At 31.6% G+C, this 26,464-nt stretch overlaps 1 protein-coding gene across 1 annotated transcript; it reads left to right on the top strand.

The window, feature by feature from the left end:
* Window positions 1–5,378: 5,378 nt before the first annotated feature.
* LOC124357046 (protein amnionless) lies at window positions 5,379–19,944 on the top strand. The gene is made up of 8 exons (XM_046808442.1): window positions 5,379–5,690; window positions 6,027–6,287; window positions 7,191–7,381; window positions 10,962–11,202; window positions 14,003–14,203; window positions 15,774–15,924; window positions 18,072–18,234; window positions 19,654–19,944. Exons 1-8 carry the CDS (start codon window positions 5,651–5,653, stop codon window positions 19,774–19,776), a joined length of 1,371 nt encoding a protein of 456 aa, XP_046664398.1. The 5' UTR covers window positions 5,379–5,650; the 3' UTR covers window positions 19,777–19,944.
* Window positions 19,945–26,464: the final 6,520 nt, after the last annotated feature.

Raw genomic sequence — 26,464 nt, 5'->3', positions numbered from 1 at the left:
GTGTCCAGTATACTGGCCACCTGTTCGTTTGCCCTCAGCTGGACCAGCCTTGCAACATGAAAAAACCTTTTAGATGCAAATGACAAATCAATCTTGGTAGCTAATTTTTGAAAGTCAGAAGTTTAGATCCGGACACATAAAGTAAGTAAGTAACCACCTGAGGAAGTCTTGGTGCCTATTGGGTTATCAGAGATTGTCATAAGTCAATAGTATTTTGATTTTTACATTTACTGAGACAATTAAGTCAAATTTTTAGAATTTTAGTCTAAAAATATACAATTTTTAATAATTTTATTGCAATGATGTATTATTTTAGAGATCAAGTTAAAATAATGCTCAGTATGTCATTTAAGCACATTTTATGTTGGAAATAATATTATTTAAGGCATTTTCCACAGGGGTATAGAAAAGACAAGTACTTGTTGTAAACAGAATGAAAATATAATTGTTTATTTTTTATAATTATGGGTTGGTGACCATTTTTTTCCCACCCCTCTGGGCCACTGGCGTACAGGGGATATTCTAGTCTGGGAGGTGAGTATATAAGAATTTTTATTGTATAAGAACAACCTTAATTTTGTATGAGATCTGTTTAACTGTCAGCCTTGTTAGCTTTGATAGGGGTTGAGATGGCAGCACTGGAAATGGTTAAAAACTACCACACGATATATTTTTAATTATTTATAAAAAGGAGAGGTCTTTAACCTCCTAAGGAGGACCTTTTAAGTCTTATTCTGCTCAAAAGATAAACAAATATGTTATAGTTTTCTAGCTGAACTAATGACTTTTACAACATATAATTATTTTAACACAAGAGTGGATTTGAAAAGATGAAAGCAATTTTATGAAATGCCAAATTATTTCAGTTACACCAATTCCAATGAGACTCAACAAGCCGGTGGTATTATATTTTATATAAAACCAACTTTACTCATAAATTGTGAACCTGTAAAATTTCAAACAGCAGATATAAATTTAAAATATAAATTGATTATAAAACATTCATTTTTCTAGCAGTTTATAGATTTCACAAAAGAAATTGTTTTAAATTAATTAAATATGTTTTATACTTATTACAACAATTGAATAAGCTTATACCAAAGTACATTATTGTACTTTTAGTAACATAATGTAACTAATAATGTAACTTTTAGTACATTATTAGAATGTTTAGTAACAGAACCAACAAGAGTTACAAATATCATGAGCTCTTGTATTGATCATGTTTTTCCAAAGATAGCAAGTAAGGAAGAGACAGAGGTTGATGTGTGTATGTGTGTGTGTGTGTGATTCATACAAACATCACTGACCATGCAATGACTCGGGTGAGTATGCATGTGTGTGGTGGTGTGCCTGGCAAGCGGTTGGGTCAGCTGACACTGAACCTGCAGCTTATCGCATTGACTACTCAACAATAAATGCACTCCTGGATATCGTTGACTGGTTGGAGGTAATGCTATAAACCTTACGTTCGTTAAAAAATTCCTACTATTCTAAACAGTTTAAAAATTGTAAAGGAAACTCAACAAAATTATGGAAAGTAGTCAATGAAGTAACAGACCAAAAGACAAAGAAACAGTCCATTATACGTCTAAAAATTAATGGTGATCTAACAAGTGACCCTGCACTTGTATCGAATGAGTTTAATAACTTTTTTTCTGCTGATAATGAATTAAATATCAATACCAATAAACCAGGAAATTTTGATTCGTTACATTGCAAACATTTTTTTAGATCTAGTAGCACATTACATTCAGTGTTCTTTTGCTGACGACACTGCTTTAAGTACATAAAAAGTGATTGGGAAGAAGTAAAACAGGATATGCAACAAGATTTAAATGCACTACAGTGGTGGTTTACAAACATTCACATGCTTCTGAGCCTGGAAAAGACAAAATTTATAAATTTTAGTCTTAGAAGAAAAGTCAGTTTAAGTGACTCGTTACATATGAATGCGTTAAATGCTTATGCCAACAAAAACAATATTAGATCAAGAAATCAATTGAAAAAAAACATGTTTACAACTTAAAATTCAAATTAAATAATGTTCTTGGATATTTTTATTTCCTTAAAGATTTATGTAGCAATGCAATATTGCGTTCCTTATATTTCTCACTTGTTCACAGCAGAATAGAATATGGTCTGTTTTGCTGGGGCGAGACATTTGAGACTACCTTCAATTCAATTTATGTACAGCAAAAAAATTTGTTGATTATTGCAATAAAATGCAGATCGAGCCATCCCAACCCTTTTTTAACAAAAAAATGTTTCCTCTAAAATATGTTTATTTTCAAGGTTTTAAAATTACATTATTTATTGTCGGGTAATTTATCTGAGAAAACAAATATTTACAAAAATAAGTTCAGAAAGTGTACATGAACCTAAACCTAATTTTACATTTTACACAGAATCTTTTGAATTTTTAGGCCCAACAGTGTATAATAAACTTGCCAATAACATTAAAAATTGTAAAAGTGTATATCAATTTACAAAGAGGGTTAAGCTATGGCTAACCAATTTTGAATACATTTATTCAATTATTAAAATACAGGTTTGATTAAATTGCAATTCAGAAATTAGGTTTATATCTCTCTACTTTTATTTGATTGTTAATGAAGGTTTCGATTAGCTAGAGTATCTACAGTAGTATTAGTTTCTAATTTTTAAGTAAAATCGGGTGTTAGGTTTAAGTTAAATTATATGTTGTTCTTTAGTGCTTAAAAGTTAATTTAATTTTTTTAAGAAACCTCAAAACAGGAATTTGCCCCCTGAGGCTCTATTATTAATAAAAACATTAATGTGCATTTTTATTGTAAATATTAATTTTGTAAATTTACGTGTTAAGACAATATTAGTTTTATGTTTGTTATTTAATTTACCAGATTTGTAAAGAATATATTGTGTATAATATTTAAAAAATATTTCTTTGAGAAAAAAAATTTATTCTTGTTTAATAAATGGTATTTTAATGCTTTCAAATCCCTGTTAATTCAACTTCCACCAAAGCCACCAGCTAAAAATTAATTAATTTCCATTAGGTAAATTCTACAGTCAGTTTCACAAAAACTTAGATTGCGTTTACACAATGGAAATTTGCATTCACTTAGACGATTGTAAAACCCCCCTCCACCAGTATAAGTCAACAGTACTGATGAAAATTTTAAAAATCATATCAGAAACTGATGGATTTGATTATTACTAACATAGTTAGATCCTCTAAAAATCGTATGAATAAAACATGCAAGAGTCATCTAAACAGTAAACCTTAGTCATTCTTCTAAAATAAGTACTTGCCCTACAATGAGGTACTTTATTAAGGGTGTGCTACTGAAATCATTGAATCATTGGTTTTCAGCTGATTTGTTCTGTACAAAACCAATCACAATGGAGTCTCTTATTTCACATTATCACCAGTTGTGAGATTTATAAGGAAATTAGTTTTTTATTTTAATAATAATAATGTGATATAAACCATATAATTAGATATGTAGCATTTATGGTGATGAAGTAATGACAAATTGGTGTGCTTTGTTTATTGAGGTAAGAGTAAAATTGCATCATGAGAGTATAGTAGTATGCCGATGAACTTATGCCTTGTTGATATCATTGATCATCAAGACCGAGATCCATAAGAATTACTGCATGGAATGTGTATAACAATTCTTATAACTTTCATGTTTTCCCAGAGCTCAAACATGATCTTGAAGGTCAATTCTTTGTGAATGATGAAACAAAACATTTTTTACTAGGTACTAAACATGTCTTGATTGACATAATTATGTAGAAAAACAGGAGATATAAAAATATAAATTAAAAAATGTTCTATTGTCGGTTTTTAATTATTTATGAAAGTTGTTTGGATACTGAATTGAAAGGAAAAGTTTTTATTCATCGAAGTAAATTATCTACAAGAATGTTGTCAAGTTCTTTTGTTAAATGTCAGTATTTAAGAAACTATCGGACATATATAAATATTTATCATAGGTAACATAGCATGTTTATCTTAATAGGTAAGCTCTCAATTAAAACTGTTGTATAATTTTAAGTTGTGTTATAAGATCTAAATGCATATGTTTTAGATTATCATCTACTAAAAAACTCATCAATGGTGTACAATGGATGTTAAATTAGGTAATTTTTTAATCCTTTTTTTATTGTTATATATTGTGGCAGTTTATTAAAAAATATGCTTCCGTGGTAGGTAAGTCTCTTCTTAAAAACTATAAATTGTGATGAGCTATTGTAATATTCTTCCCTGTTTTGGGTAAGATAGTTTTTGAAGTTCCCCAGAAGTGTTAAATTCTGTTATGAATTGTGGGATACCAAAATTGTTTAATATATATAAAGTGTGCTAAAAGTCATTATTCTTTGTTCTTTAAAATGACACCTGACAGACGTAGAATAATCTAAATTCATTATAATTATTATTATTAATGCTCATTTTTGAAAAATTAATATTCTGTTTAAAGTTTCCCATGAGGTTGCCCAATATATGCTAATTCCAAAAGAGATAGCAGAATGTATGAATGCAAAATAATAGTGTGAGTAATGTTTCTCTTGAACAAATTTTTAATAATCTATAGAGGGTATAAATTCCTGAGGTAATTCTTTTTTATGACATGGTCAACATGTTTGTCCCAGCTAAGATTTTCATTGATATCAATCCCAAAAATATTTAGTAGTTGGTTTGAGTTACCGCAAAATGGTGAATAAAAATATCTGGTTGATTTGAACTTCTATTTTGTTTAGATGAATGAAGAATGACATTTGTTTTGTCAGAATTTAAAAGTAAGTGATGTTTACACAAAAACTTATTTTTGTTATAAAATCAACTCCTGATTATGCAGTGTCACATCTACCTTGGTTGATAATAATAGGTAACAACCTGATTCAATATCAATAAATATTCTGGAAAATTATGTGGGATATAGGAAGTAAAAATAAGTATAAATAAAATTATACCTAGAATTAATTAGTTTTTGGTTTTGGCTTGCAACATGTTTTCACATTTTCGTATCAATCATAGTTTTGTGTCATCCATTGCCATTGGCTAATTGATGCGACATTAAACATGCATGTACATTATTTATGAATATCTCCAGATCAACTGTTAATATTTTGATTTTAGAACTCATGAATCATAAGGTTTGACAAAAAAGTCATGTATTTTTGTCAAGAAGAAATTTTTTTAAGAAGAGCTCTTGGGAATTTGATGGAATTTTCACCATTTATACTCCAATAAACAAATAAAATAGTAATCGAATCTTCATCAATTTTTTAAAGAATATACTTTTATTTTTTTTACAAGGAAAGTAAATCATGTGTAATATGATATTCTATTACTTCTAAATGTCCATTACAATGAGGCCACCATAATTTTGCCAGTTTGTGCAATATGTTGTCTTATGATTCATTTTAGCAATGGGTTCTTATTAAATGATCTTTCTCATACCAAACTAATGGTTACATAACATATTCAAGATAAGCATGTTTTGGGATGGAATGGTGTCATGGATATTCTGTTACAGTAAGGCACTATCTCTACTCTGTTAGTTCCCTGACTGCCACATGTTGGTGGAGATTGGTACTGTAACTCCCCAGGGTGATATCCAACAATCCAGATGTCTGATTACAGTCAGTCTGAACAGTCATGGAAGCCAAACAACTGCTGTGGACCCTACCGTTTCTCAGTTAGTATTTTGTTTCTTCAGTCTTAGATACTGGTATAATTTGTCATTATAATCAAAAACTAAGATTTTTGTATTGATAAACCAGTTTTATTTATCATAAAAAATCTTTACTACTGTTAAAAATAAAGAATTAATTTTCATAGTATTTATTTTAATTTAACTCAGGTAAATACAAATTTTAGTTAAATTTATTTAAAATTCATCTCTTAAGACAAATAAAATAATAAAAGCATCATCTTAACAGACTTATTGTGTTTTCTTCAGTTTAATTTTGACAGATAAATATAATAACATTACAATTCCAAATTTGTGCACCCAATGGATATGTTGTTGCAGCACTGTTGCTTACCGAGAGTGGCTTGTGTGGCCGCACCTGGCTGAGCAACCTCAGCTATAACAACTCCCATAATTGGAACATCGGACGAGTACCTTGCGCTGCTGACAGAGCTGTCCTCGAGTCTGCTGTCCTTCAGCTCCCTGTAGGCACTACTTCTCTGCAAGCTCTCATCTTGGATTCTTACACAGAAGTGTTGCTTCCCGCAAATGGAGTTCTTCAATTTACTGGGAAGAAAAATACAGATGCTTGCAATGGACAAGGTACAATAGTTTTCTTGTTTTCAGTTCTTAAATTTTTTTCTCTTCCTCTATTTCTTGTTGGCTGAGCTTTAGCAAAGTTTATTACTCATGGGGCTAGAAAAATTTCATTTTTGCCTCCCCAGACAATATCTCTAAGATGAACTGACCCATAGGCTTGAAACTTTGCATTTATATATGAGGAACACTGAATTCAATGATGGTGCATATCACTACATGGGATTTGGCTGAGCGTTAATGAATATTTTACATTGGTAATATTTATTGGTAACAATGATGAAAAAAAGAAAATAGTTGGACAAATAAATTTGTAAACTAACTGTTTACAATTATATGAAATTTGAACAATCAGCACTTTTACTCATAGAGTAAAAAGAAAATATAATAGACTGGATGAGGTCAATGTTAAAAGTCATTGATAATATTTATACTATTATAATAATACTCTTACGTTGTAGTAACATCATTAGCTTACCATAACTTTGATTTTAACACTGCTATAAAACCTAACTTATTGAACAAAAATGTGAATGTATCATGTGGCAAGATATCTTCAGAAAGATTTCATCTGTACACTTTGATTTTTGCATGAAAATTTATTTTTACATAGGCAAGAATGAGTTCTGTTATGGTCCGTGTCCAACCATTGAATTAGGCTGAGCATCATTGATGCTTATGAATCAGTAGAAACACAATTTCTCTTTTGTCTGCTGGGAGTATGTAAACATTTCTTTTCTGTATGATTGCTTGTCTGTCTGTCTGTCTGCAGGACTTCTGGAACATAAGCTTTATAGATTTGAATTTTTCCATGCAACCTTAGCGAAGCCTGTTACACGACACGGTGTGGCATACTCCCGCCTTATCTATAAAATATTTCCCATCTCATTCAACATTTAATTTTGTAAGATGCGGTGTTCAAACCAACCAAATCACTAAGTTGGATAGACCCACACAACTGGGATGGCTGGAATGCTGCTACTCCTGATTTGGAGAGGATACCGTGTGCTTCTGATCATGTGATCTTTCCACCTGGTGGCACCTACAGAGTCATAATGCCTGATGTTGTTAGAGTTGGAAGCTTCAGCATTGACGGAAGGGTAAGATTTCTCAATTTTACGTTAAATAAAAATTATTACAATAAGAGATGATCCGGTTCTACTTTTGGCACTACATTAAAAATCATTTTATGAGATATTTTAAGATAACATAAAATGATTGTGTTGTATCAAATACACTTGGAAAGGTCTTAAGCAGTTTTCTTTACAAGAGATTTTGCCATCTTTTCTCTTTTTACATCATCAGCACAGCTCTATGATTGCTAAGTTATGTGATTGCTACCAATTTATTGATGTTTTTAGCAGAGGCTGGTTTAGCAGTTGATGTACTCTGATAGTCAGGTTTATACTGCTTGCCTTTGATTTCTAAAAGACATTTTACAAGTTTCCATATCTCTTTTTAAGAAAGCTCCCTGCCTTTGCCTTTGAATTTTCTCATAATCTTATTCACTGAATTAAATGTTATTTTGTAGAAAGTATGATTTAGTGGAGTGTATCCTGAGAATACTCTTAAACTGTGGTGTCCAGCTTTAGTAGTATTAACCAATTGTAGGAGTGACGTACCATACCTGTACCTGTACCATTAGTATATATATATATATATATATATATATATATATATATATATATATATATATATACTAATGGTACATATTATATATATATATTATATAATATATATAAAACAATATATATATATATATATATATATTGTTTAATATATATATATTATATATAATATATATATATATATATATATATATTGTTTAATATATTTAAAACTTATTTAAACACATATGTGACAGATACGGCCAAATACAAAATAATTGAATCGGAAAAAGTAAGGGCTCTGTTGGTAGCACATTCACCCGGCAAGTGACAGATCCGGGTACGACTCCCGGCGGAGCAAGTACTTTTTGTGATTCAATGTTTATTGAAATTAAATAAGGCTACTGCCATTTATACAATTTAATGTAAATAAAAGTCGTTTGACAGGTATCCAATCATATGTTAGTTTGCTTATTTAAACACATATGTGACAGATACGGTCAAATACAAAATAATTGAACCGGAAAAAGTAAGCGCTCTGTGGTGGAATGGATTCAATGTTTATTGAAATTATATATATATATATATATATATATATATATATATATATATATATATATATATATACATACTGGATCACTGTTTGTGCGATTTTTTTAGGATAAGTATATTTCAAATTATATTGATGAGTCACCTGTTCATCGTAGATCTTTCTACTACAATTATGTTACGTTACGTGACAATACATTTCTGATTCTGATTCTGACCATATAGTTCTGCAATCAGCCATTAATGTGGTAATCTTGTAGTATGTAGAAGAAATTAACCACACAATCCCGAACCTCAGCAAAACTTTGTTGAGACTAATACAATTACAATACGTTCTATTCAGAAAGAAAAATTAAATTCAATACATTGAAGGTTCTTGTATTATTATAGGGTGAATGAATGTTGTGTGTTTTAGTGCCAGGAATGTCCTGCTAATAATGTTATACAGACAACTATTTGTCAGTTACAAGTCAGGATTTGAGTTGTTACTGTGCCTGCCACCAAGCACAAATAAACAACAGTTATGAGAGTTTGTCGTAGAGTACCTCACTGCATAACTGAAACAGTTGAATTGGCTTGCTCTCCTTCCCTTACTTCTACAAAATAACCATCCCCTCTCCTCAACCACTGTCAGCCTCAATAAAAACTTGTAATATTAATAAAATAATACTAATTCAAATTGTAATGAATGGACGAAACACATGGGCTGGAGATGTCTGAGGTCGTAGTAATAAATACTTGAAATTGGAAAGGTCACATGCAAGTTTCATTGTGACAAGTTACTAACATGCATCAACTCCGAGTTCTTAATAAAAATAAAACTGTGCCACCTTGCTGCCAAAATAGAATAAGAATGAACTCAAATGTTATCTCGAGGTGGACGTAGTGGTCTAATGTTCTCTCGAATGTTTACTATTAAACTTAATCATTAAAAAAAAAAAATACTAGAATTCATTTTTCTTAAAATAAGACGTCGACTGACAAACTACGAATTCGGTAGACTTGGTTCAATGTTAACTTTACACATCAGACCTCAACATTTTGTATTCCCAAAAGAATCGAAGTTGAAGTGAGAATTATTTAGCCATAAATCCAGGTGTTTTTTTCAGATTTTTTCACACAAACGTTGTTGAACTTATTAACCTTGGTCATTAAAATCGAAGAACACAGTTAGCAAACCCTTAACGTTCAACTGCACTTGTCGAGTCTTTTTCGGTCTTGGCACTCCAGAATGCCTCTACTGGAGTGATTTCAACGTCATATCCATAAACCCATGTGTCATCACCTGTTATAACACGTTTCAGTAATTCTGCATCGTCGTTAACTTCATTTATAGTGACTCCTGAGCAACTTTCATTTACTGCTGTTTTTGTTCAAAAAGTGTCTTCTCTGATCGTAATATGGTGATTGTTCATAATCATTTCATTCACTTTTTCCCTGTTTTCTTTTGATGTGTTGCGGTGTCCGGAGCATTCGTCATCTTCAATTTCTCCACCGCCACTTTTGTACCACTTGTTGTTTTACTCATAGCAGACTCACTTTTGGCCTGTATTTCTCACTTTATTTCATTTTCACACAAAGCTTGATACAAATTCTTTGATCCATTATATTAAAGAGCAAAAATTGCTGTGATTCATAAAACATGTCTAACCCTAGCAGCTGTCACTGAAAAAGTAATCAATTAATATAGCTCGAAATTTTATTATGTGTACATACTTAAGGAGCATAAGTACCAACATAATATGAAAAATCTTGAAAATCTGACTCTCCAAACCCGCAAAAATTAAAAATTTCTGTTATATTTTTTAACACACTTAATATATATGATTTATTTGTTGTAATTGATTTTTATTCTGCAGTATTTTAATAGTATATTTTACATTGTTTCAACTTCTTTAATATTGGATCTGATAACTTCATTTGAAAAGAAACCCTCCAATAATAATTCAATTTTATTCCTGTCTTTCTGTTATAAAGGTCTGATGAAGTTTTCTTTGAAAACAAAAGGCCTCACAATAATACAATTTAATTATTATTGGAGTGTTTGTTTTCAAATTAAGTAGTATTGTTTTGTTTATTTTAATCCTCTTTCAGATTTTCATAAAATAATGTATTTTATTTATAAAAAATCTTTTTCCAACTTTTAAAAATTTGTATGATAAAAACAATTAAATTATTATAATTGTTATTTTAGTTAAGTTTTATACAGTTAAATTTTTTAAAATAAATGCAAATAACAGATAATTTATTTAGCACAACTTAATTCATTGATTATCCAAGATCGATAGTTCTTATAAAAAGTCAATTAATAGCTTAATGACCAGAGAAACTGATCCAGTTGTTTGTTATAAAGATATTTACTAATCAAATATAGATAGATTAGAATATTTAATTAGAATTTGGACCTCTTTTTATGTACTGTCACAACTCTAAGTGTAGGACTACTGAAATACTTTAGTACTTGTTCACCTCTTAAGATATGAAGCATTATCATTAATTTCTTATTGTTTTTTTATCGATACAGGGATTGTTTTCTACACTGGAGTGGTTTGAGTTTTCCAATCTCCATGAAGGCTCTCGCCAATTCTTCATGTCAAACAGAGAAGAAGCCTATGTAGAGATCAGTGGAAATGCTTGTCCTCAGACTGAGTGGTGTGAATGTGGTAACAACTATATGCATTCAGAAGTTTGTAGTAGAGTTTCTTGCGCTGAGCCCCTTTGCAAGCAACCTATCCAACCTTCAGGCTTCTGTTGTCCGATATGTGGTACGTTTTGAAGTACAACCGTATTTTCTCATTTATAAATTTTACTTTTAAACTGTTATAATTATTTTAATCTATTATTGCAGCATTTATAACTTATCTTTACATAACAACTTGGAAATTTCAACATTTTTACATTTTCAAATTTTAATTTGTTTGTATATTTAATTCTTATTTGTACCAAAATGTAATATTCTAATAATCTACGGAATTGATTGGCTTTGGTCATGTGTAAGTGTTAAGTTACGAGATCTTCACTAGATTCTTTCTCAAACTAATCTATATGGTTAATGCCAGGCCTGATAATCCTGTCTGCATTCCCAGACGCCCCTTAATGCTCTCAGAAAGGATGTTAAGAAGGCTGTTGCCCTACAGAAAGACTGGGTGACTGTCTACTTTCTAAACTGACTTCCAATTAGGAGTAAAACAACATATAACATAAGTGTTAGATATTAGTACATTTAGCTGTTTGATTATAAATTCAGTGACCTTAAACAATGTGCACCTTCAGTGAGAGTGTTCATGCCTTACGCAATATGAATAAACAATTGTATAAATAAAACCAAATTTTATGTTCTAGGACTTAGGTATTATAGTAGAGAAAGAATGTTCATATTTGGGACCTTTCAATGTGTATGCTACATATCTTTGATCTTTTAGTAATAAGTGATGTGGTAAAAGTATTTCAGTCTCTACTGTATAAGTCTGTTCTAGGTCTAATACAATTTTTTAATTCAAACATCACTCAGTGTTCTAATAATTGTAGAAGTTTTCAGCAAATCCAAAACGCAACACACAAAAAACCAAACAGCGAGTTACATACTACATGTATGGCATGGAGTTTAGACAGATGCTCTGTACGCAGCAGGGTTAACCAGAAAGACATTATATTTTCTGACGATATAATTACAGCTGTGATGACTCTTCGCAAAATTCTGATATGAACTAGTTTTAGATAGTTCAAGTATACAAACCTTCTCACCAGCATACTCCGGTACTTGTGCCTTTCACAAAGTCACTAAGGTGTAGATACTAAAACGAGAGTGACTAATTCACAGAATAAATCAGGTTACTATGGATTCCATTGATGGGCATTGCTGAAAGCTATTGACTAACAATGACGTGATAGATAAGGGGAGGAGATTAACTTAAGATCGTGTATGGTTGATGTTACCTGTGTGTTCTGCTGTGCGGATGTCGAGTGTGCTGCCGTGGACCTCAACTAATTTGGTGATGTATTTTTGTGCCATCTATTTTCAGATGGCACATTAGTTGTCTAAAGTGGGGGGAAATGTGGGGATTTTGGATATGGTCTAATAAAAATAAATAAATTAGGGGAGTTAATATGAAATTACGTATTTATGAACAATAAGTTCATGCAGGCAGCAGTTGATCATTAACATTAAATGTATACACACACACACACACACACACATATATATATATATATATATACTCCCAAGGCGGGAGATACGTCTTGGGGTTACCAAGTGACTCTCTGAAATATTTATTTGGAATCATGTTAACGTGATCAAGTGATGTCGCCCAGTGATACCTCACAAACTTTAGCTTACATAATCTAAAAACAGATGTTTATGACTTTTTGCATTGACTGTCAAACAAAGTTAAATGACAATACTGAAGATGGCTGAATTTGGTTTTTCCTTTTTTTTTGTACACAAGAAAAGTTGAAGCCTATGAAAAATAAAGAAATAAATATTGGAGAGGAGTAAAATGGATCCTAATGTTTTATATCATTTGATTACGCACAAAATTCCAAAGCTCAATACAACAATTCAGTTCTATAAAGGGCTTCTTTGGCTGTTTAGTTTCAATGTACACATTCAAAATGACAATACCTGCTACATATTCACTTATAATTCATTGAAACTGAGAGCAAAATAGATGCTAATTCAATTGTATTGTTACTGTGTGCCTGTTTGATAAAGAAACAACTGGACTTTGCTGAAGTAAATGAGATTTTGTTTTTATCAGTGTAGAGGATGCTAAAATAAGAATGAAACGGATACTGCAGTTCCGTGCATTCCATGGTTGATTTTCAAATATTTATATATATATATATATATATATATATATATATATATATAATATTTATATATGTGAATATTAGGTAGATATATCATCTGCACTGGCATTCCTTTTCACAGTGTGACAGGAAATCATAAGAGTGACTCCTTTGTTATAAAACATGACAAAAATCTTATCAAGGACTGGAACTCAGCTCTAAACTCATTTGTCTGAGTGCGAGCATGGTGCAAAGGTAGATACTTGAAAATTTAATCTTATGTACAGATGAAATACATGGTAAGTGGTATTCTTTTGGCATCCTCACATATATCCCTGCTTATACTCCATTCAAAATATGGAAAACTAATGCCAACAACAATAAAATAAGTATCATTTTCAACACACACGAAACCTCCCTCACTTACAATGAATGTAACCAAAATTAAAGATTTACTTTTATAGATGAAGAGAGCATTAGAAACTTATGTGAGACGAATAACCCTTTTTTACTTATTGAATCATTAGCAGTTATGAGAAAATCTTCTAACTTTATTTCCTACAAATATTACTGCACAAATAGTTATCATTGGAGGAGTGAAATTACATACCTTGATCTTACTGCTATTGTAAGTCAAAAATTTTAATTTTGCTTCGAAGTAAAGTATTCTTTTATCCTCTCCTCATAGTTGCATAATTTTTATTGTCCTAAAGCCTCATTCAATATTTCTTAACTCAAGGAGTTTTGATGATAATTTTTAAAGTCTATCTGATGCAGGTGCCTACTTCCTGTTAAATGGTAAATCTTGGGACAGTCACCAGCTGACTGAGGACATCAACAGATTCCTGAAGGACAAAGGAGTTTTGTGGCACGCCAGCAAGGTGGGGGAACTGCTCCAGCTAGTTCTGGTAGAGGATGGAGAGTATAGTGAAAAGGTCCATGATATTGCACAACGCTTGAAGACTTCTATCATCAATAGTGAGTTACATCTTGTGGAATTACTTAGTAATACAATTGCTTTACACTACAGTTATAACTTTTAAAATTGATGCAGGCGAATGGTACAGCGTTTGTGTTCTACCGCTTAGCGGAAAAAATGCAGAACAACACATGCACACTGTGTCCTTTTTCAGCATTACAGTATTACTGTATTTCTTTACATTCCTGTTAGAGTGCGTTCGGATACTCTCATATAGGTGTGGTGTTTTGTTATTTCCACAGTAATACAATAAACATCTGCTAGAATGAGCTTAAATGATCTGTTACATTAGTTTTAATTGTAAATGGTGGTTTGTTCTGTTTTTTTCACTTCAGAGCTTACAATAAACTTGAATAAAATATTCTGGTTTCCATATTTATTAGTTTAGATTTATTTATCAAAGCAATATATAAAAAGTGTATATTTTTCAATAGCAATTAGTGCAATAAGGAACTGCCACGAGTAAACTGTGTATGTGCCGCGGACTGTCTGCTACCACCACACAATCTGCCACTGTAAATGACTCCAGTCGCCTAGTGTCAAGTGCTGAGATTTTCACTGCCTGATAAAGGTTCATTTAAACACAATTATAGAAATTTTGTTCTCAGTCTGTACCTAATTTAATTTAATTTTTTAACACTTCCAGACATCATTCAATTTCTATAATTGGAGGTGTTCTTTAAGCTGCTTATTGTTGCATACTGTATTTAAATTAGAAAAATAAAGGTCATTTAAACACAATTATAGACATTTTGTTCTCAGTCTGTACCTAATTTAATTTAATTTTTTAACACTTCCAGACATAATTCAATTTCTATAATTGGAGGTGTTCTTTAGGCTGCTTATTGTTGTATACTGTATTTAAATTAGAAAAATAAACCCATTTTGTATATTTATTTATTTAAATTGTAACCTCCTGGAGTTCTGGTGGGGTTTCAAATACCTCCCAAAAGAAAGGGGTTATCCTCCACTGGAAAATTTTGTAAATACGAGGTCTGAAAAGATGTTTTATGCATTTTTTCAGATACCAAATAGCTTATTTTTTCCACAGAGAGGTTCTGCTGGTGTGCTGTCCCTATGCATTTTGCCTCAAATTGAGCACTCTTTCTAGATATGAATTACTTATTTTTGTTATCGCTGTTTTTACAATTTAGCTACCAAGTGGTTCAGTGTCTAATACTGGAATTGTGTCAAGACACTAATTACTTTTACATCACCAGCTACATAAATGAAAATGGAAATGAGTAAGAACCAAACTAGATGGAGAAAAGGGTGATAGGATCGGTGCTGATTTCCACAACACTAACCACCATTGAATGTACCTGAATTCTCTCATGGCAGAGATTAATGAATTACCTGATCCTACCCCTGCAGTTCTGCATTTTTTCCATCTGCTATTTGGATGCCTCGGAGACATGTATACAAATGTTTACATTGTTGTTGATTAAAATCAAATAGTTTCCAGAACCATTTTCTTACAGCACTTAAATCCACCAAATGAATACACTCACAACAACTATGTATTGTTATTGTGTGATAATTTCAATCTTGTTGCCTTTTTGTTTGAAGATGGTAAAGGATGGACTGCAAAAGAATTACACGTGTCAGGACATGTCTGGTACCCAACAACATTCGGCCAAGTGATGGGTCATTTCTTCTCGCTCTTAGTGTTTGCTGGATTGATTCTTGCAGCTGTCATTGTGTTTTACTCACGTAAATGGTAAGAGAATTTCATAATGTGAAATTTTTATTTATTTAACTAACAGGGAAATCCAAAAGTTTGGTCCCACAAATTGGCTGAGCATTAGCAAAGAATATGACCCATAGGGCTGGAAAATATGCATTTCTGTCTATCTGCACAACATCTTGAAAATAACTGTGACCTTACAGATTTGAAATTTTACATGAAGGTTCCATTATCCGAGATCTATGATGGTGCATGTCACTCGATGGGATTTGGACCAAATATTACCAAATATTTTTACATTGTTCTTATAACCATGATGGCAACAAGAAAATTGCAGACTAAATAAATTTGTAAACAAGCTGAGTACAATCATAATGAGATTTTCATATGAGAATGATTTTTATGATGGTGCATGTCCAGTCATGGAATTTGGCTGAGCGTCTTTGAAATCTATCACTTGATAGGCTGACACGACTTCTTTTTATTTGCTGGGGGATGTAAAATTTCTTTTCTACATGATGGATGTCTGTCAAACTGACTGCAGGACATCTTGAATGAAATAAACTATAGGCTTGAAATTTTGCATGCGACCTTAATTACGCGATACATTGTGTACCATACTCCTATCTTGTTTTAGAACAATTTTAGATAGATAAAGGAACTTTAAAGAACATTTTAAGGCAAATAATGCTAATCTATTCAAAGTGATCATACATAACCACATGCCTTTGGGATTTACCATTTGAAAGAGAACAAATACTTTCGACACACAAATGCTTTAAATAACTTTTAATCAGTTTCTGAATATTCTTGAAAGTCAGTCAAAAGCTAAATTAACTCATTGAATATTACTGTAATTGATCTCCCTGAATGGATTAAAATAAAAATATGAAAAATATAAAAATTTGCTAAATCATTTACCAACATTTTTGTTTTTAATCCAATCTTAACCCCTGTTATGTTATTTAAGGCAACAAAACGGATCCGGATTATCAGGCAAATGTGTTTTATAAAAAAATGTGCCCCAGCATGTGTATGTAAAAAACACATGTTTCGTTCAGTGACATCACCAGTACTTATACTTATTGCTCTGCCTCTCCAGGTATGCTTGAGCTTAGGTAGATTTCATTGAAATCTCATATTGCAGTCGCCTTCATGACTGAATTTCCAGGAAAATTTTTGCATTTTCTCTGATCATGACCACCAGAATCCAAAACTACCATAGTTGTTTTTAAGCCTGTCTTAACCTATAAAACATTTAAAGATGGCGATCATTCACATTTGAGCAAAATATGTATTGGGTATTTCATAACATCAATTATTTTAGGAATTGACACTTTACATAAAAAATTCAAGCAATTCCAAGCAACATTTATTCTTATTTTTTTATAACTCGGTTTTGAGATTGGACAGTTTAAACTTGTAGAATTGAATAAGTTTACAAACATAATTTCGGATTAATGGTAAACTAAATTGAGTCCACTTTTTCACAAAGAAAATGATGTGCTTATAACAATTTTTTCTGGTAAGGTTTCAAGACTATAGAATTTCTTAATTTTTGAAAGTGTTACGAATTTATTAACATGCCAACATTGAGAGTATTTGTCTCACAGTGTTATGCAAATTAGACATCTAAACTAATAATGCATCTTCAGTTTGACATTTAGAGTGTTGACGGCGACATGTGAAATCTAACTTTCTTTCAATTGAGCCGGAAAGGTTATTTTGCACACAACTTGTTCTGTTGTCAAGCTTGACTTTGGCGAGTACACCACCATAAATATTGATTAGTTTTTAAATAACTTTTTAATAATTTTTTATTAGACATTTTTATATTTGAAAAGTGTCAAATTGTAATACATTATTTACCTATAGCACAATTGATCACACACTTGTGTATTAGATAATTTTCATCTCAATTAAGCTTAACCTAGAAATATGGTTAAAAATAATGTTTTATTTTTATTACATACTTTTTGAAACTTTGATAACAAATGAATAAAAGTAACTGTTTGTCTACGTCAAATATCCAGAAAAATTAATATTTTCCAACTGTACTTTGTTGGTGAAAAATAACCAGTGCTACTTGAAATAAAAACATAGTGTGACTTATTTAAATCATTGTCTTTATTAATTTATTAGTTTCATTGAAGATAAATTGTAATCACTACATATTACAGGTCATGGGTGCAGTTTTCGCCAACAGAGAGTCGGCCGTTTGTATTTGCTCGCTTTGAGAACCAATCAAGTGAGGTGATGGTAGCGAGTGAGCAGCCTATACACTCGGTCACTCACACACCTCCTCAGGCCTTTGATAACCCTATGTATGGTGCCACTGGCCAGGTAAGTGTTTTCCTACACACATTTCTACGTTTATGCTCAAATGTGTTTATTTTTACCTATATTACTTTGTTTTTTTGTTTTTTTTTTGCATTATTCGTTAATGATAATGATAACAATACATTTTCAATATTCAGTATAATAAACCTATTGTATAGCATAACTAACAACAAAAGATAGTTATCAATAGTTTCATATATTCAAAACAAACTTAGTGTCATGAACCTTCTGCTTAAAGATGTGTTTTTATATACTCATTATATCTTTCAATCGCTTGAGGTATACACATATATAATATATCTTTCACATTACAGTAAGTGAGAATGTTGATTGTATTTTAGAAGCTGTGCGAGAAATTGATATAAGTGTTGATCTTATTGCCCATGAACAATAGAATCAATAATTTCATAATTAAAAACTTGGAATGTCACACAAGATTGTTCACATCATTCTTTATGAGAAATTAAACACACATCGTTTTTGAGCATGGCTCTGAATTGGTTCCTGGAATGAAATTAACTTTTTTGTATATTGCTCTATTATACAATATCTTGAGAACCATATTTTTTAATACTAAAATGTTTAATGTTGCAACAAGAATATGTTAAAGTTGTTGACTAGGTTTTTGGGTGGTTTAGGAGGTTTATATCTCTATTAAGATATCAATGATGATTCAAACTTTGAGAATACCACTGTTTTTTAACAGTATCTGAGTTTATGGGAATTAGTATAAAAGTTTTCAACAAATACTATAAACCGTTTTAACATAAACAAAATGTATTCAGAGGTGGTTAAAATTTTACACTGTTAAGTGTTTGACCAGATAGAAATTGGTCTCATTTGGAAAAAATCATTCGTAGACCCTTCAACATATCGCATTGCTTGCTATAAATTTTGTTTAAAGGCCTTTTATGCCTTATTCTGCCCATCCTCATGGGCCACTGGCCTGTGCAAGGGTCTTATCAAACAGAATAAAGGGGAGAGTCGATACAGTACAAGGTCGATGGTACTGATAAAAAGTGCAAGGGTCATAGACAGGATTCGAACCTGTGCTATCTCTAACTCAGACTCAAAGTCCAACATTGTAGACCGCTCAGGCATCGGCACTCCTGGCAATGTACTTGTAGCACTGTTTAAGTGAGTTTAAAATTTGTATGCAGTATTATGTTGATATCAGAAAAGAGATATACGTTGAAGTGGTTAATTTAAAATAGATAATAATGAATATAGCCTACTATTTCCTTTTCAGCCATACTTTGTGTATTAAATAATTTAATGAAGTATTCATTGTTTATGAATTATTTATATTCATCATTTTTATAATTTAGAATAGTGACTAAAACAATAAAACAAAGCAAATTAACTTGTTCTTTACAAATATTTATACGTAACCAATTATTTGGCAATTTTCAAATGTTCTAGGAGCAGAGGAATATTACTGTTGAAAATCCTGTATACACAGAACTGGAAGAAACTACAAACGAAGGACCAATGCAGGCTGATACAACTGTAGACACTAGTGACTATTCTGGTCAAAAAGTTTAATCTTACTTTTTGTCTGTAAGGTAATGCCTTTCACCGAGTTATCCATTCTGAATTTCAACTGAACTGGAATGTGATTTATTAAAGTATTAATGTAAGCTTCAATTATTTTTGATGTTACTTAAAAAGTGTGCTGTGTAAACAATAAATTTCACCTTGTTAACTCAATTATTTGGTGTTTGTTTTATTTGATTTTTCCTCCGAATTTGTGAATATTGAACAGAAATGAGGACATTGTGTGTACTAAAATATTTCTACCAGCACAGTCAGAAGGTAAGATTTTAGACCTAACAGAAAGGTAGATTTCATGTGCAACTGTGAAATATTTGATTGAAGATGTAAAGTTTTGAAGGTAGATTCATACAAAGTTTATGGAATAACAACTGTTTGTATTGCTGAATTCTTAATTTTTTAAATTCTTGGCTCTGTTTCCTTAAAATATTTTATTTATTCTTATAAGGTATAAAATACTTGTAAGCATAAAATATTGTTGCAAGTAACCTGAGAATTTTAAAATCTTTTTAACGTTTGTTCTAGTCAATAGCTAAGATACACTACTTTTAAAACTGATCGCTGTATAAAAGTAACTTAAAAATTTTTACACAACATATTGCATTTGGTTACTATTAGTTCATACTCTAGATTATGACAATCTTTCTTATTAATGCTTCACAAATCATCTGTATCCAAGTCACCTAAAACTCATAAAAATATATAGTTGAAACCTCTTACAGTTTGTACTCACAATAGAGTCAGTCTTAGGTGACTCTTGACTAAACTTTCTGGAGGGGCTGATTTAATATGGGCATACCACCGTGCCTGGGGGTATGGAATCAAATTTTTATAACCAGGCACCTGGAAATCATTATAGTAATTATTTTTCCAATAGTTATACTATCAAAAGCTTGACAAATATATCCTAGTATTTTTAAGAACGAGATCTACAATTTTCCTACCTGAATTTTGTAGATTTTCAACTAAGTTATACCTTTTAAAAAATTCAAAACACTTTAGCAATTATATGGGATTACATTTATATTTAAAGGTGGAGAGAGAAGACAAAAATAAGAACCTAAGAACAAATGTTTATTTAACAAAATACAAAATAGTTATTTAACAAAACTTTTGCATTTTAAATTGAAATATTTGCTATATTCATGAATTTCATGTAAAATATTAATAGTTAGAAAGTAAAAAAAAGTGTTTACGTCAAGTGCAATTTTCTCTTCTTCATAGTGAACCTTTCTACAATATCTTGAATTTGAATCTTTTCTCTTACTATTTTCGATATGTACAACAACTATAAGTTGGAGTATCTCTCTTGCAGCATTGAAGTTCTCAACAACTTTTTGATCCTCCTCATAGCAGAAAAACTTCTTTTACGGGAGACTGAGCTTATGGGAATAGAAGCAGCTAGTTTTATTGTCTTGAATAAGTTAGGAAAGTTTTCTTGTTCAACTATTTTCCTCAACTCTTAAAACTTTACTCTTGAACTAATGATGTTTCTATTTTCTGATGATTTTGATGTTCCAATGATTTAGATTAAAGTAAATTATTAGCTACTGTAATGTATGCTTCAAGTAATGTGGTATCTACTCTCAGTATCCCACTATAATGTTCAAGGAAGAATTGATTTTTCATTACTCAAATCGAACAGTCATTGACAGCTTCAGTGAAGAATCTTAGTGATTCTTCATTTAATCTTTCAATGATAACATCAAAGACCTTGAAGTAAACTGAGTTCACCAAAATTTGTTCACTCTGTCTTGACTTTCATCCTGACTGAAATCCTCTCCTGCTCCAACTGTTGACATTACTTCCTGTTTCTCAAAAGGACAATCTTTTCTTTTTGAACTTCTAAACATTTTCCAAGGAAATGTCATGCTATTCGGCAAAATCTGTTTTGTCCAGATTTTGGAAAATTCTGCCTCACTTCTTTTTTCTTTCAAAGAATTAATTGTACCTTTAATTACCTGTGAAGCTCCTTCCAGTGTACATTTTAGCTGTTGGCACAAAATGTGAGTGAGAGTTAATACTTGGTGGAAGACAAAGAGGTTAACAACGAAATTCCTTTTAGTTACGGTGCTCAAAATTCCTACAGCTTCAACAGCATCCATGTTTTCATTTTGGTCGTTTTAAAATCTCAGAGTAATCATAGTACATCATAGTTTTTATCAATTACTTGTAGTTTTTATACCTACAAATCCATCTGGTAGTGCTCGGAGTAGAAATCTCAACAGAACTCTTCTTCAAGCCTTGGCCTGTTTGCATTATATCCGTCACTTTCTTCAACACTTCATGGTAGGATGGTTTGAGAAATGTACATACAACACCTGAAGCCCATAAAATAAAATATTTTAGCTTTTAACTGATTTGCACATGTCTGGTACAGCTAAGACAGCTTGGTGTGCGTAACAATGAAAATACACAGCTGCAGGATGCATTCTTTTGATTATTGTTAATAATCCATTATTTCCCCCTGACATAACAGAGGCCCCATCATAAGTCTAAGCAATTATAGGAATGTTACTTATTCCTAATTCTTCAAAAATAGTAAATATAAGTAAAGCTAGTTCCTCAGCATTTAGGTTATTTGAACAGTTTCGAAACTTGAAGAAATGTTCGTGGGGGGTTAGTTAGCTTATCGTTTACATAGCGAATGAACAAGGAACGTTGTTTATCCTTATAACGTCTGGCTTCATTGACCATAACAGAAAAAAGCCCATAAGATTCCACTTCATCAACAACTTTCTCAGTTACCATAGTTGAAATATTGTGAATTATTTCATTTTGTATAAATTTACTACACATACTTATGGTTCTTTCAAAGCCATCTCTGAATTATGTCAAGCATAAAAGATGCAAAGTTCGAAAAAATTTCCCCAGTTGTCTGAGTTGTCTTTCTAATCATGTTATCTTAGAGCAAGGCCCTATAATTTGTAAGGAATATTATAATTTTGCTTATATACAGTTTATAATTCTACACCTCGTCTTTGTGGGCAATTGATAATACTGTCATAACACTGCCCTTTTTCCTGGACTGTTTTTCCATTATACGATTTTCCCAACAAAGAAGATACTTTTACATTTTTCGTTTTTGTCAAATCTCCCTTTAGTTTTTATTCCAGTTTTGAATCCAGCCTTTGTAAATGATTCCTCTGAGGAGGAGAGTCAAACATAGCAATATGCTGCATCATTAGCTGCACTGTATTCAAGCCAAGAGTACTGATCAAAGTAGGCCTTAGAAAAGGACCTGTTTTGTTTGCCAAATAAACTTGAAGGGTACCCAGCTTAGGCTGAACTGGCCATAGCTCTCTAGCCCCTAGATCATTATATTTATTCTCACTTGTAATTAGATCCAAGTCCGTTTGATTATCAACTGTCACATCCATATTACTGCTTGTACTAGGATGGCGTTGACTGTACACTAGCGGTTGCACTCTTCGTTTCATTTGTTGTCACTGCTTATTTTTTTAAGTAGTCAGTTACCTACACGCTTCATTGCGGGACATCACTATTGACAATAGTGTCAAGGTACAGAAATTAACTATCATAGACACAATGTTAACAGCACAACTTAAACAGCGTGACAAGTCACAATTCAATGGTGGCACTGTGAATTGAGTCAATTCCAGAGCATCGTCACAGTAATACTAAGAAAGTGGCGGTGATGGGAGGGGGGATGTCTGACAAGGTAAAGCTCAATAGTGGGTAACACAGTCCACTATTCCAATTTGTGCTGCTGCACTGTTCGGCGGCGGCATTTATATCGCAACAGAATAATATATAACCCATAAAGTAGTAAATATTTATGAGAGTTATAGTCATGTATATGATTTCTAATAAGGAGTTATTTTATTAACTAAGAATACACATGTAAACATTACTATTTGCCTTAAAAATGAACTTTTCTAACTTAACCGAAAAAAATTGTGAATTTTCATTTCTGGCGGGTGACTAAGCCCCCCCAGCCCTCTTCTTTAGCCGCCACTGGCGTCAGTATACATGTATGTGCATGTTTTGTTGTAAATAGATATTTTTATTCGTATATAGAGATGGAATGTAAATAAAAACAATAAAGCAATACAAAAATTAAACATTAAGTCTAACCTTTAGTTTTTAGTTTAAACAGTAAAAGAGTTCCATTAACATATTAGTTATTAAAATATTATAACAGTACTGGATATTAAATCTGACAAATTCAAAAATCACCTGCAAACCAAAATTTTACTTTTTAATTTCTGCTGTAAATATATTATTATGTCATGGCACAGCTCGGATTAAATATGTGTCAGAATTAAATGAAGACATTTTCAGTCTTTCGTCCTTTTCCACAAGTTAAATTTTAATTTTGGTTTTGAAATACACCAAGACCTAAAAAATTTTTCACTTATTAATTAATAAGTTGTACTGAACTCTATTACACTTCACCACCACATTTGAAAGGCCTGGATATTCTTTCCTCGCTTGAATCCAGGATAATAAGTTTTTCTCATAATACATTCAGTTTATTACTGTGTCAGGAGTTCTAAAAGTGTGGATTCCTGTTGAAAAAAACTTAGTCGTAATACTCTTAATTTATAAAGTAATCTTACATGCCACAAGACTAGCCATATTGATTACTTTTGGCACATACATATATGCCGTTGATTACCTTTTGATTAGAAACTTTTAAGCTATTTTAACTGTATGGAGAAATGTAGCTTGTAATAAATTAATTTACATGGTATTTTTGGTTTCCTCACATCCTGATATAATCTTTTTATTTATTTGTGGAGAATTCAATTATATCTTTGTTCCAATTACATATTTGGATCGAAGTAACGGATACGTATAAAAAAGAAACATATAATTAGGCATACACTAACAAGATAAAGACCGCATGTAAAAATTTGTTTCAATAACAGTGACTGTACATAACAATAAATAGTAACATATAATACAGGATTCAAAGCTAACACCTTTTAAAGCTGGGATTGAGTTTATTGAAAACATAATCAAAGCAATCGGTGCAGGAAAGAGAGTGGTGGAGGTTTATCTTGGCTTAATCACGTGCTTTGGATAGTGTGTCTCAAAAATTGTTATTAGATAAATTGAAAGAATTAGGTATAAACAAAAAAGAACTCAGATGGTTTACCCCTTATGTCAGTAACAGTATGTGGAAACACAAGTTACAGATAGCTTAAGCTGTAATTATATAAAAACTTGCGTCAAGTCAACAAACAATTAGTTATTAGGTCCTACAAGGCTCGGTATTGGGTCCCCTACTTTTCATTTGTTATCTGAGAAAAATTACAAAGCATGCCACTCACTCTAAGCAAAATTTGTTTATATGCAGATGACACTAACATGATAGTGACGGGAAAATCTCCAGATGGCATTGAGATTTCTGCTCATAATGACTTAACAGTTACCAAAGAGTTTTTAAATAATCATAGTTTATTACTGAATTCAAGTAAATCAAACTTTATAAAATTTTCCCAAAACAAAATACACATAAAATTGAAGCATTAATTATAGTAGGCAATGATTTTATAGCGCAATAAAATTGTACAAAACTTCTAAGTCTAACCATATAGATGAAAACTTATTTTGGAATAAACATGTTCAGAATGTTTTAAACAAAATAACATCTGGAATTTATGCCTCGCATCGCCGTATGTCAAAGTTGTGTGACTTAAATGCTGTGATAAAAATGTATTATGCATTAATCCATTCACATCTAGCATGTGGGATTAGTATATATGGTAAAACATGAAAAAAATAGATAAAATATTTAAAAGCAAAAGAAAGCAATTGAGGAGCAAACATTCAAAAGGTGATTTCTCACAAAAAATTGAAAAAGTGAGTTTTTGGCTGATTGCTATTTTCTAAGTTGAATCTCACGAGATTCAATAATTAGTTTCAGTCGAAAATTGCTTTCTCCTATTAAAAATAAATGTAGAAAACTGACATCTCAATCAAAAAGTGTTTCCTCCAAAGCCTATGTTCATTCAATTAGTGGTCTTCTCCAGTGGACCAATCACAGCTGCTCACTTGTGTCACATGACCAGTTGTCATCTGTTATTATTTCCAGCAGATATTTGAGGTTATAGTGAATGTTTAAAGTCATGTTAGACTGTTTTCATAAGTTTTTGGATTAAGTTAATGTTGTTTTATTATAATTTTGAAAATAATAGAAGAAGTAGTGGATGGTGTGTTTGTGAGCATTGGAAATAGTGGGACACGCAAGAGACAGGCAAGTGGTGGGAAAAGGAAAGAAGCCAAACGTAAGCGGTACTCTGCACCATCAGGTAGTAATGTTTAAATCCCATGCAAACACTCCACTAAGACTTTATCATGCTCTGATATTAGACCAAATGATGTAAAGAAACTGCGGGACAAACTTTATAAAGTACCAAAAACACTTCGCCAAGATTCTATACTTTTCTTCATAAGTCGTTACAAAGAACGTTAAACGACGTAGGCCTAACATGCCGAACCAAAACAAGTCTCTTTCAGCAGGCTCACAGCATGTCTTTTCAGCTAATTACTATATTCAAAGCAATGAAAAAAGAATTCCTGTTTGCAAGAAAAATTTTCTTGCTATCACCAAAGTAGGGAGAAAAAGGCTAGCCAATTTAGGTCGCAAAAGTTTATTCTGGAGAGCCTATTGAGGGATAAGCGAGGTGGTGATAGGAAAAGTAACAGG

The sequence above is a fragment of the Homalodisca vitripennis genome, chromosome 3 (assembly GCF_021130785.1).
Source record: "Homalodisca vitripennis isolate AUS2020 chromosome 3, UT_GWSS_2.1, whole genome shotgun sequence".
Classification (NCBI taxonomy): domain Eukaryota; kingdom Metazoa; phylum Arthropoda; class Insecta; order Hemiptera; family Cicadellidae; genus Homalodisca; species Homalodisca vitripennis.
The sequence above is the reverse complement of the archived record's forward strand: the minus strand, read 5'-3'. Positions and strand labels throughout refer to the sequence as shown.

Coding starts and splice junctions, on each gene's coding strand:
- LOC124357046 (XM_046808442.1), top strand. CDS start 5,651: ATGGAAGCCAAACAACTGCTGTGGACCCTACCGTTTCTCA. Junction 14,204..15,773: donor GAAGACTTCTATCATCAATA/GTGAGTTACATC, acceptor TTTTGTTTGAAG/ATGGTAAAGGATGGACTGCA. Junction 15,925..18,071: donor GTGTTTTACTCACGTAAATG/GTAAGAGAATTT, acceptor TACATATTACAG/GTCATGGGTGCAGTTTTCGC.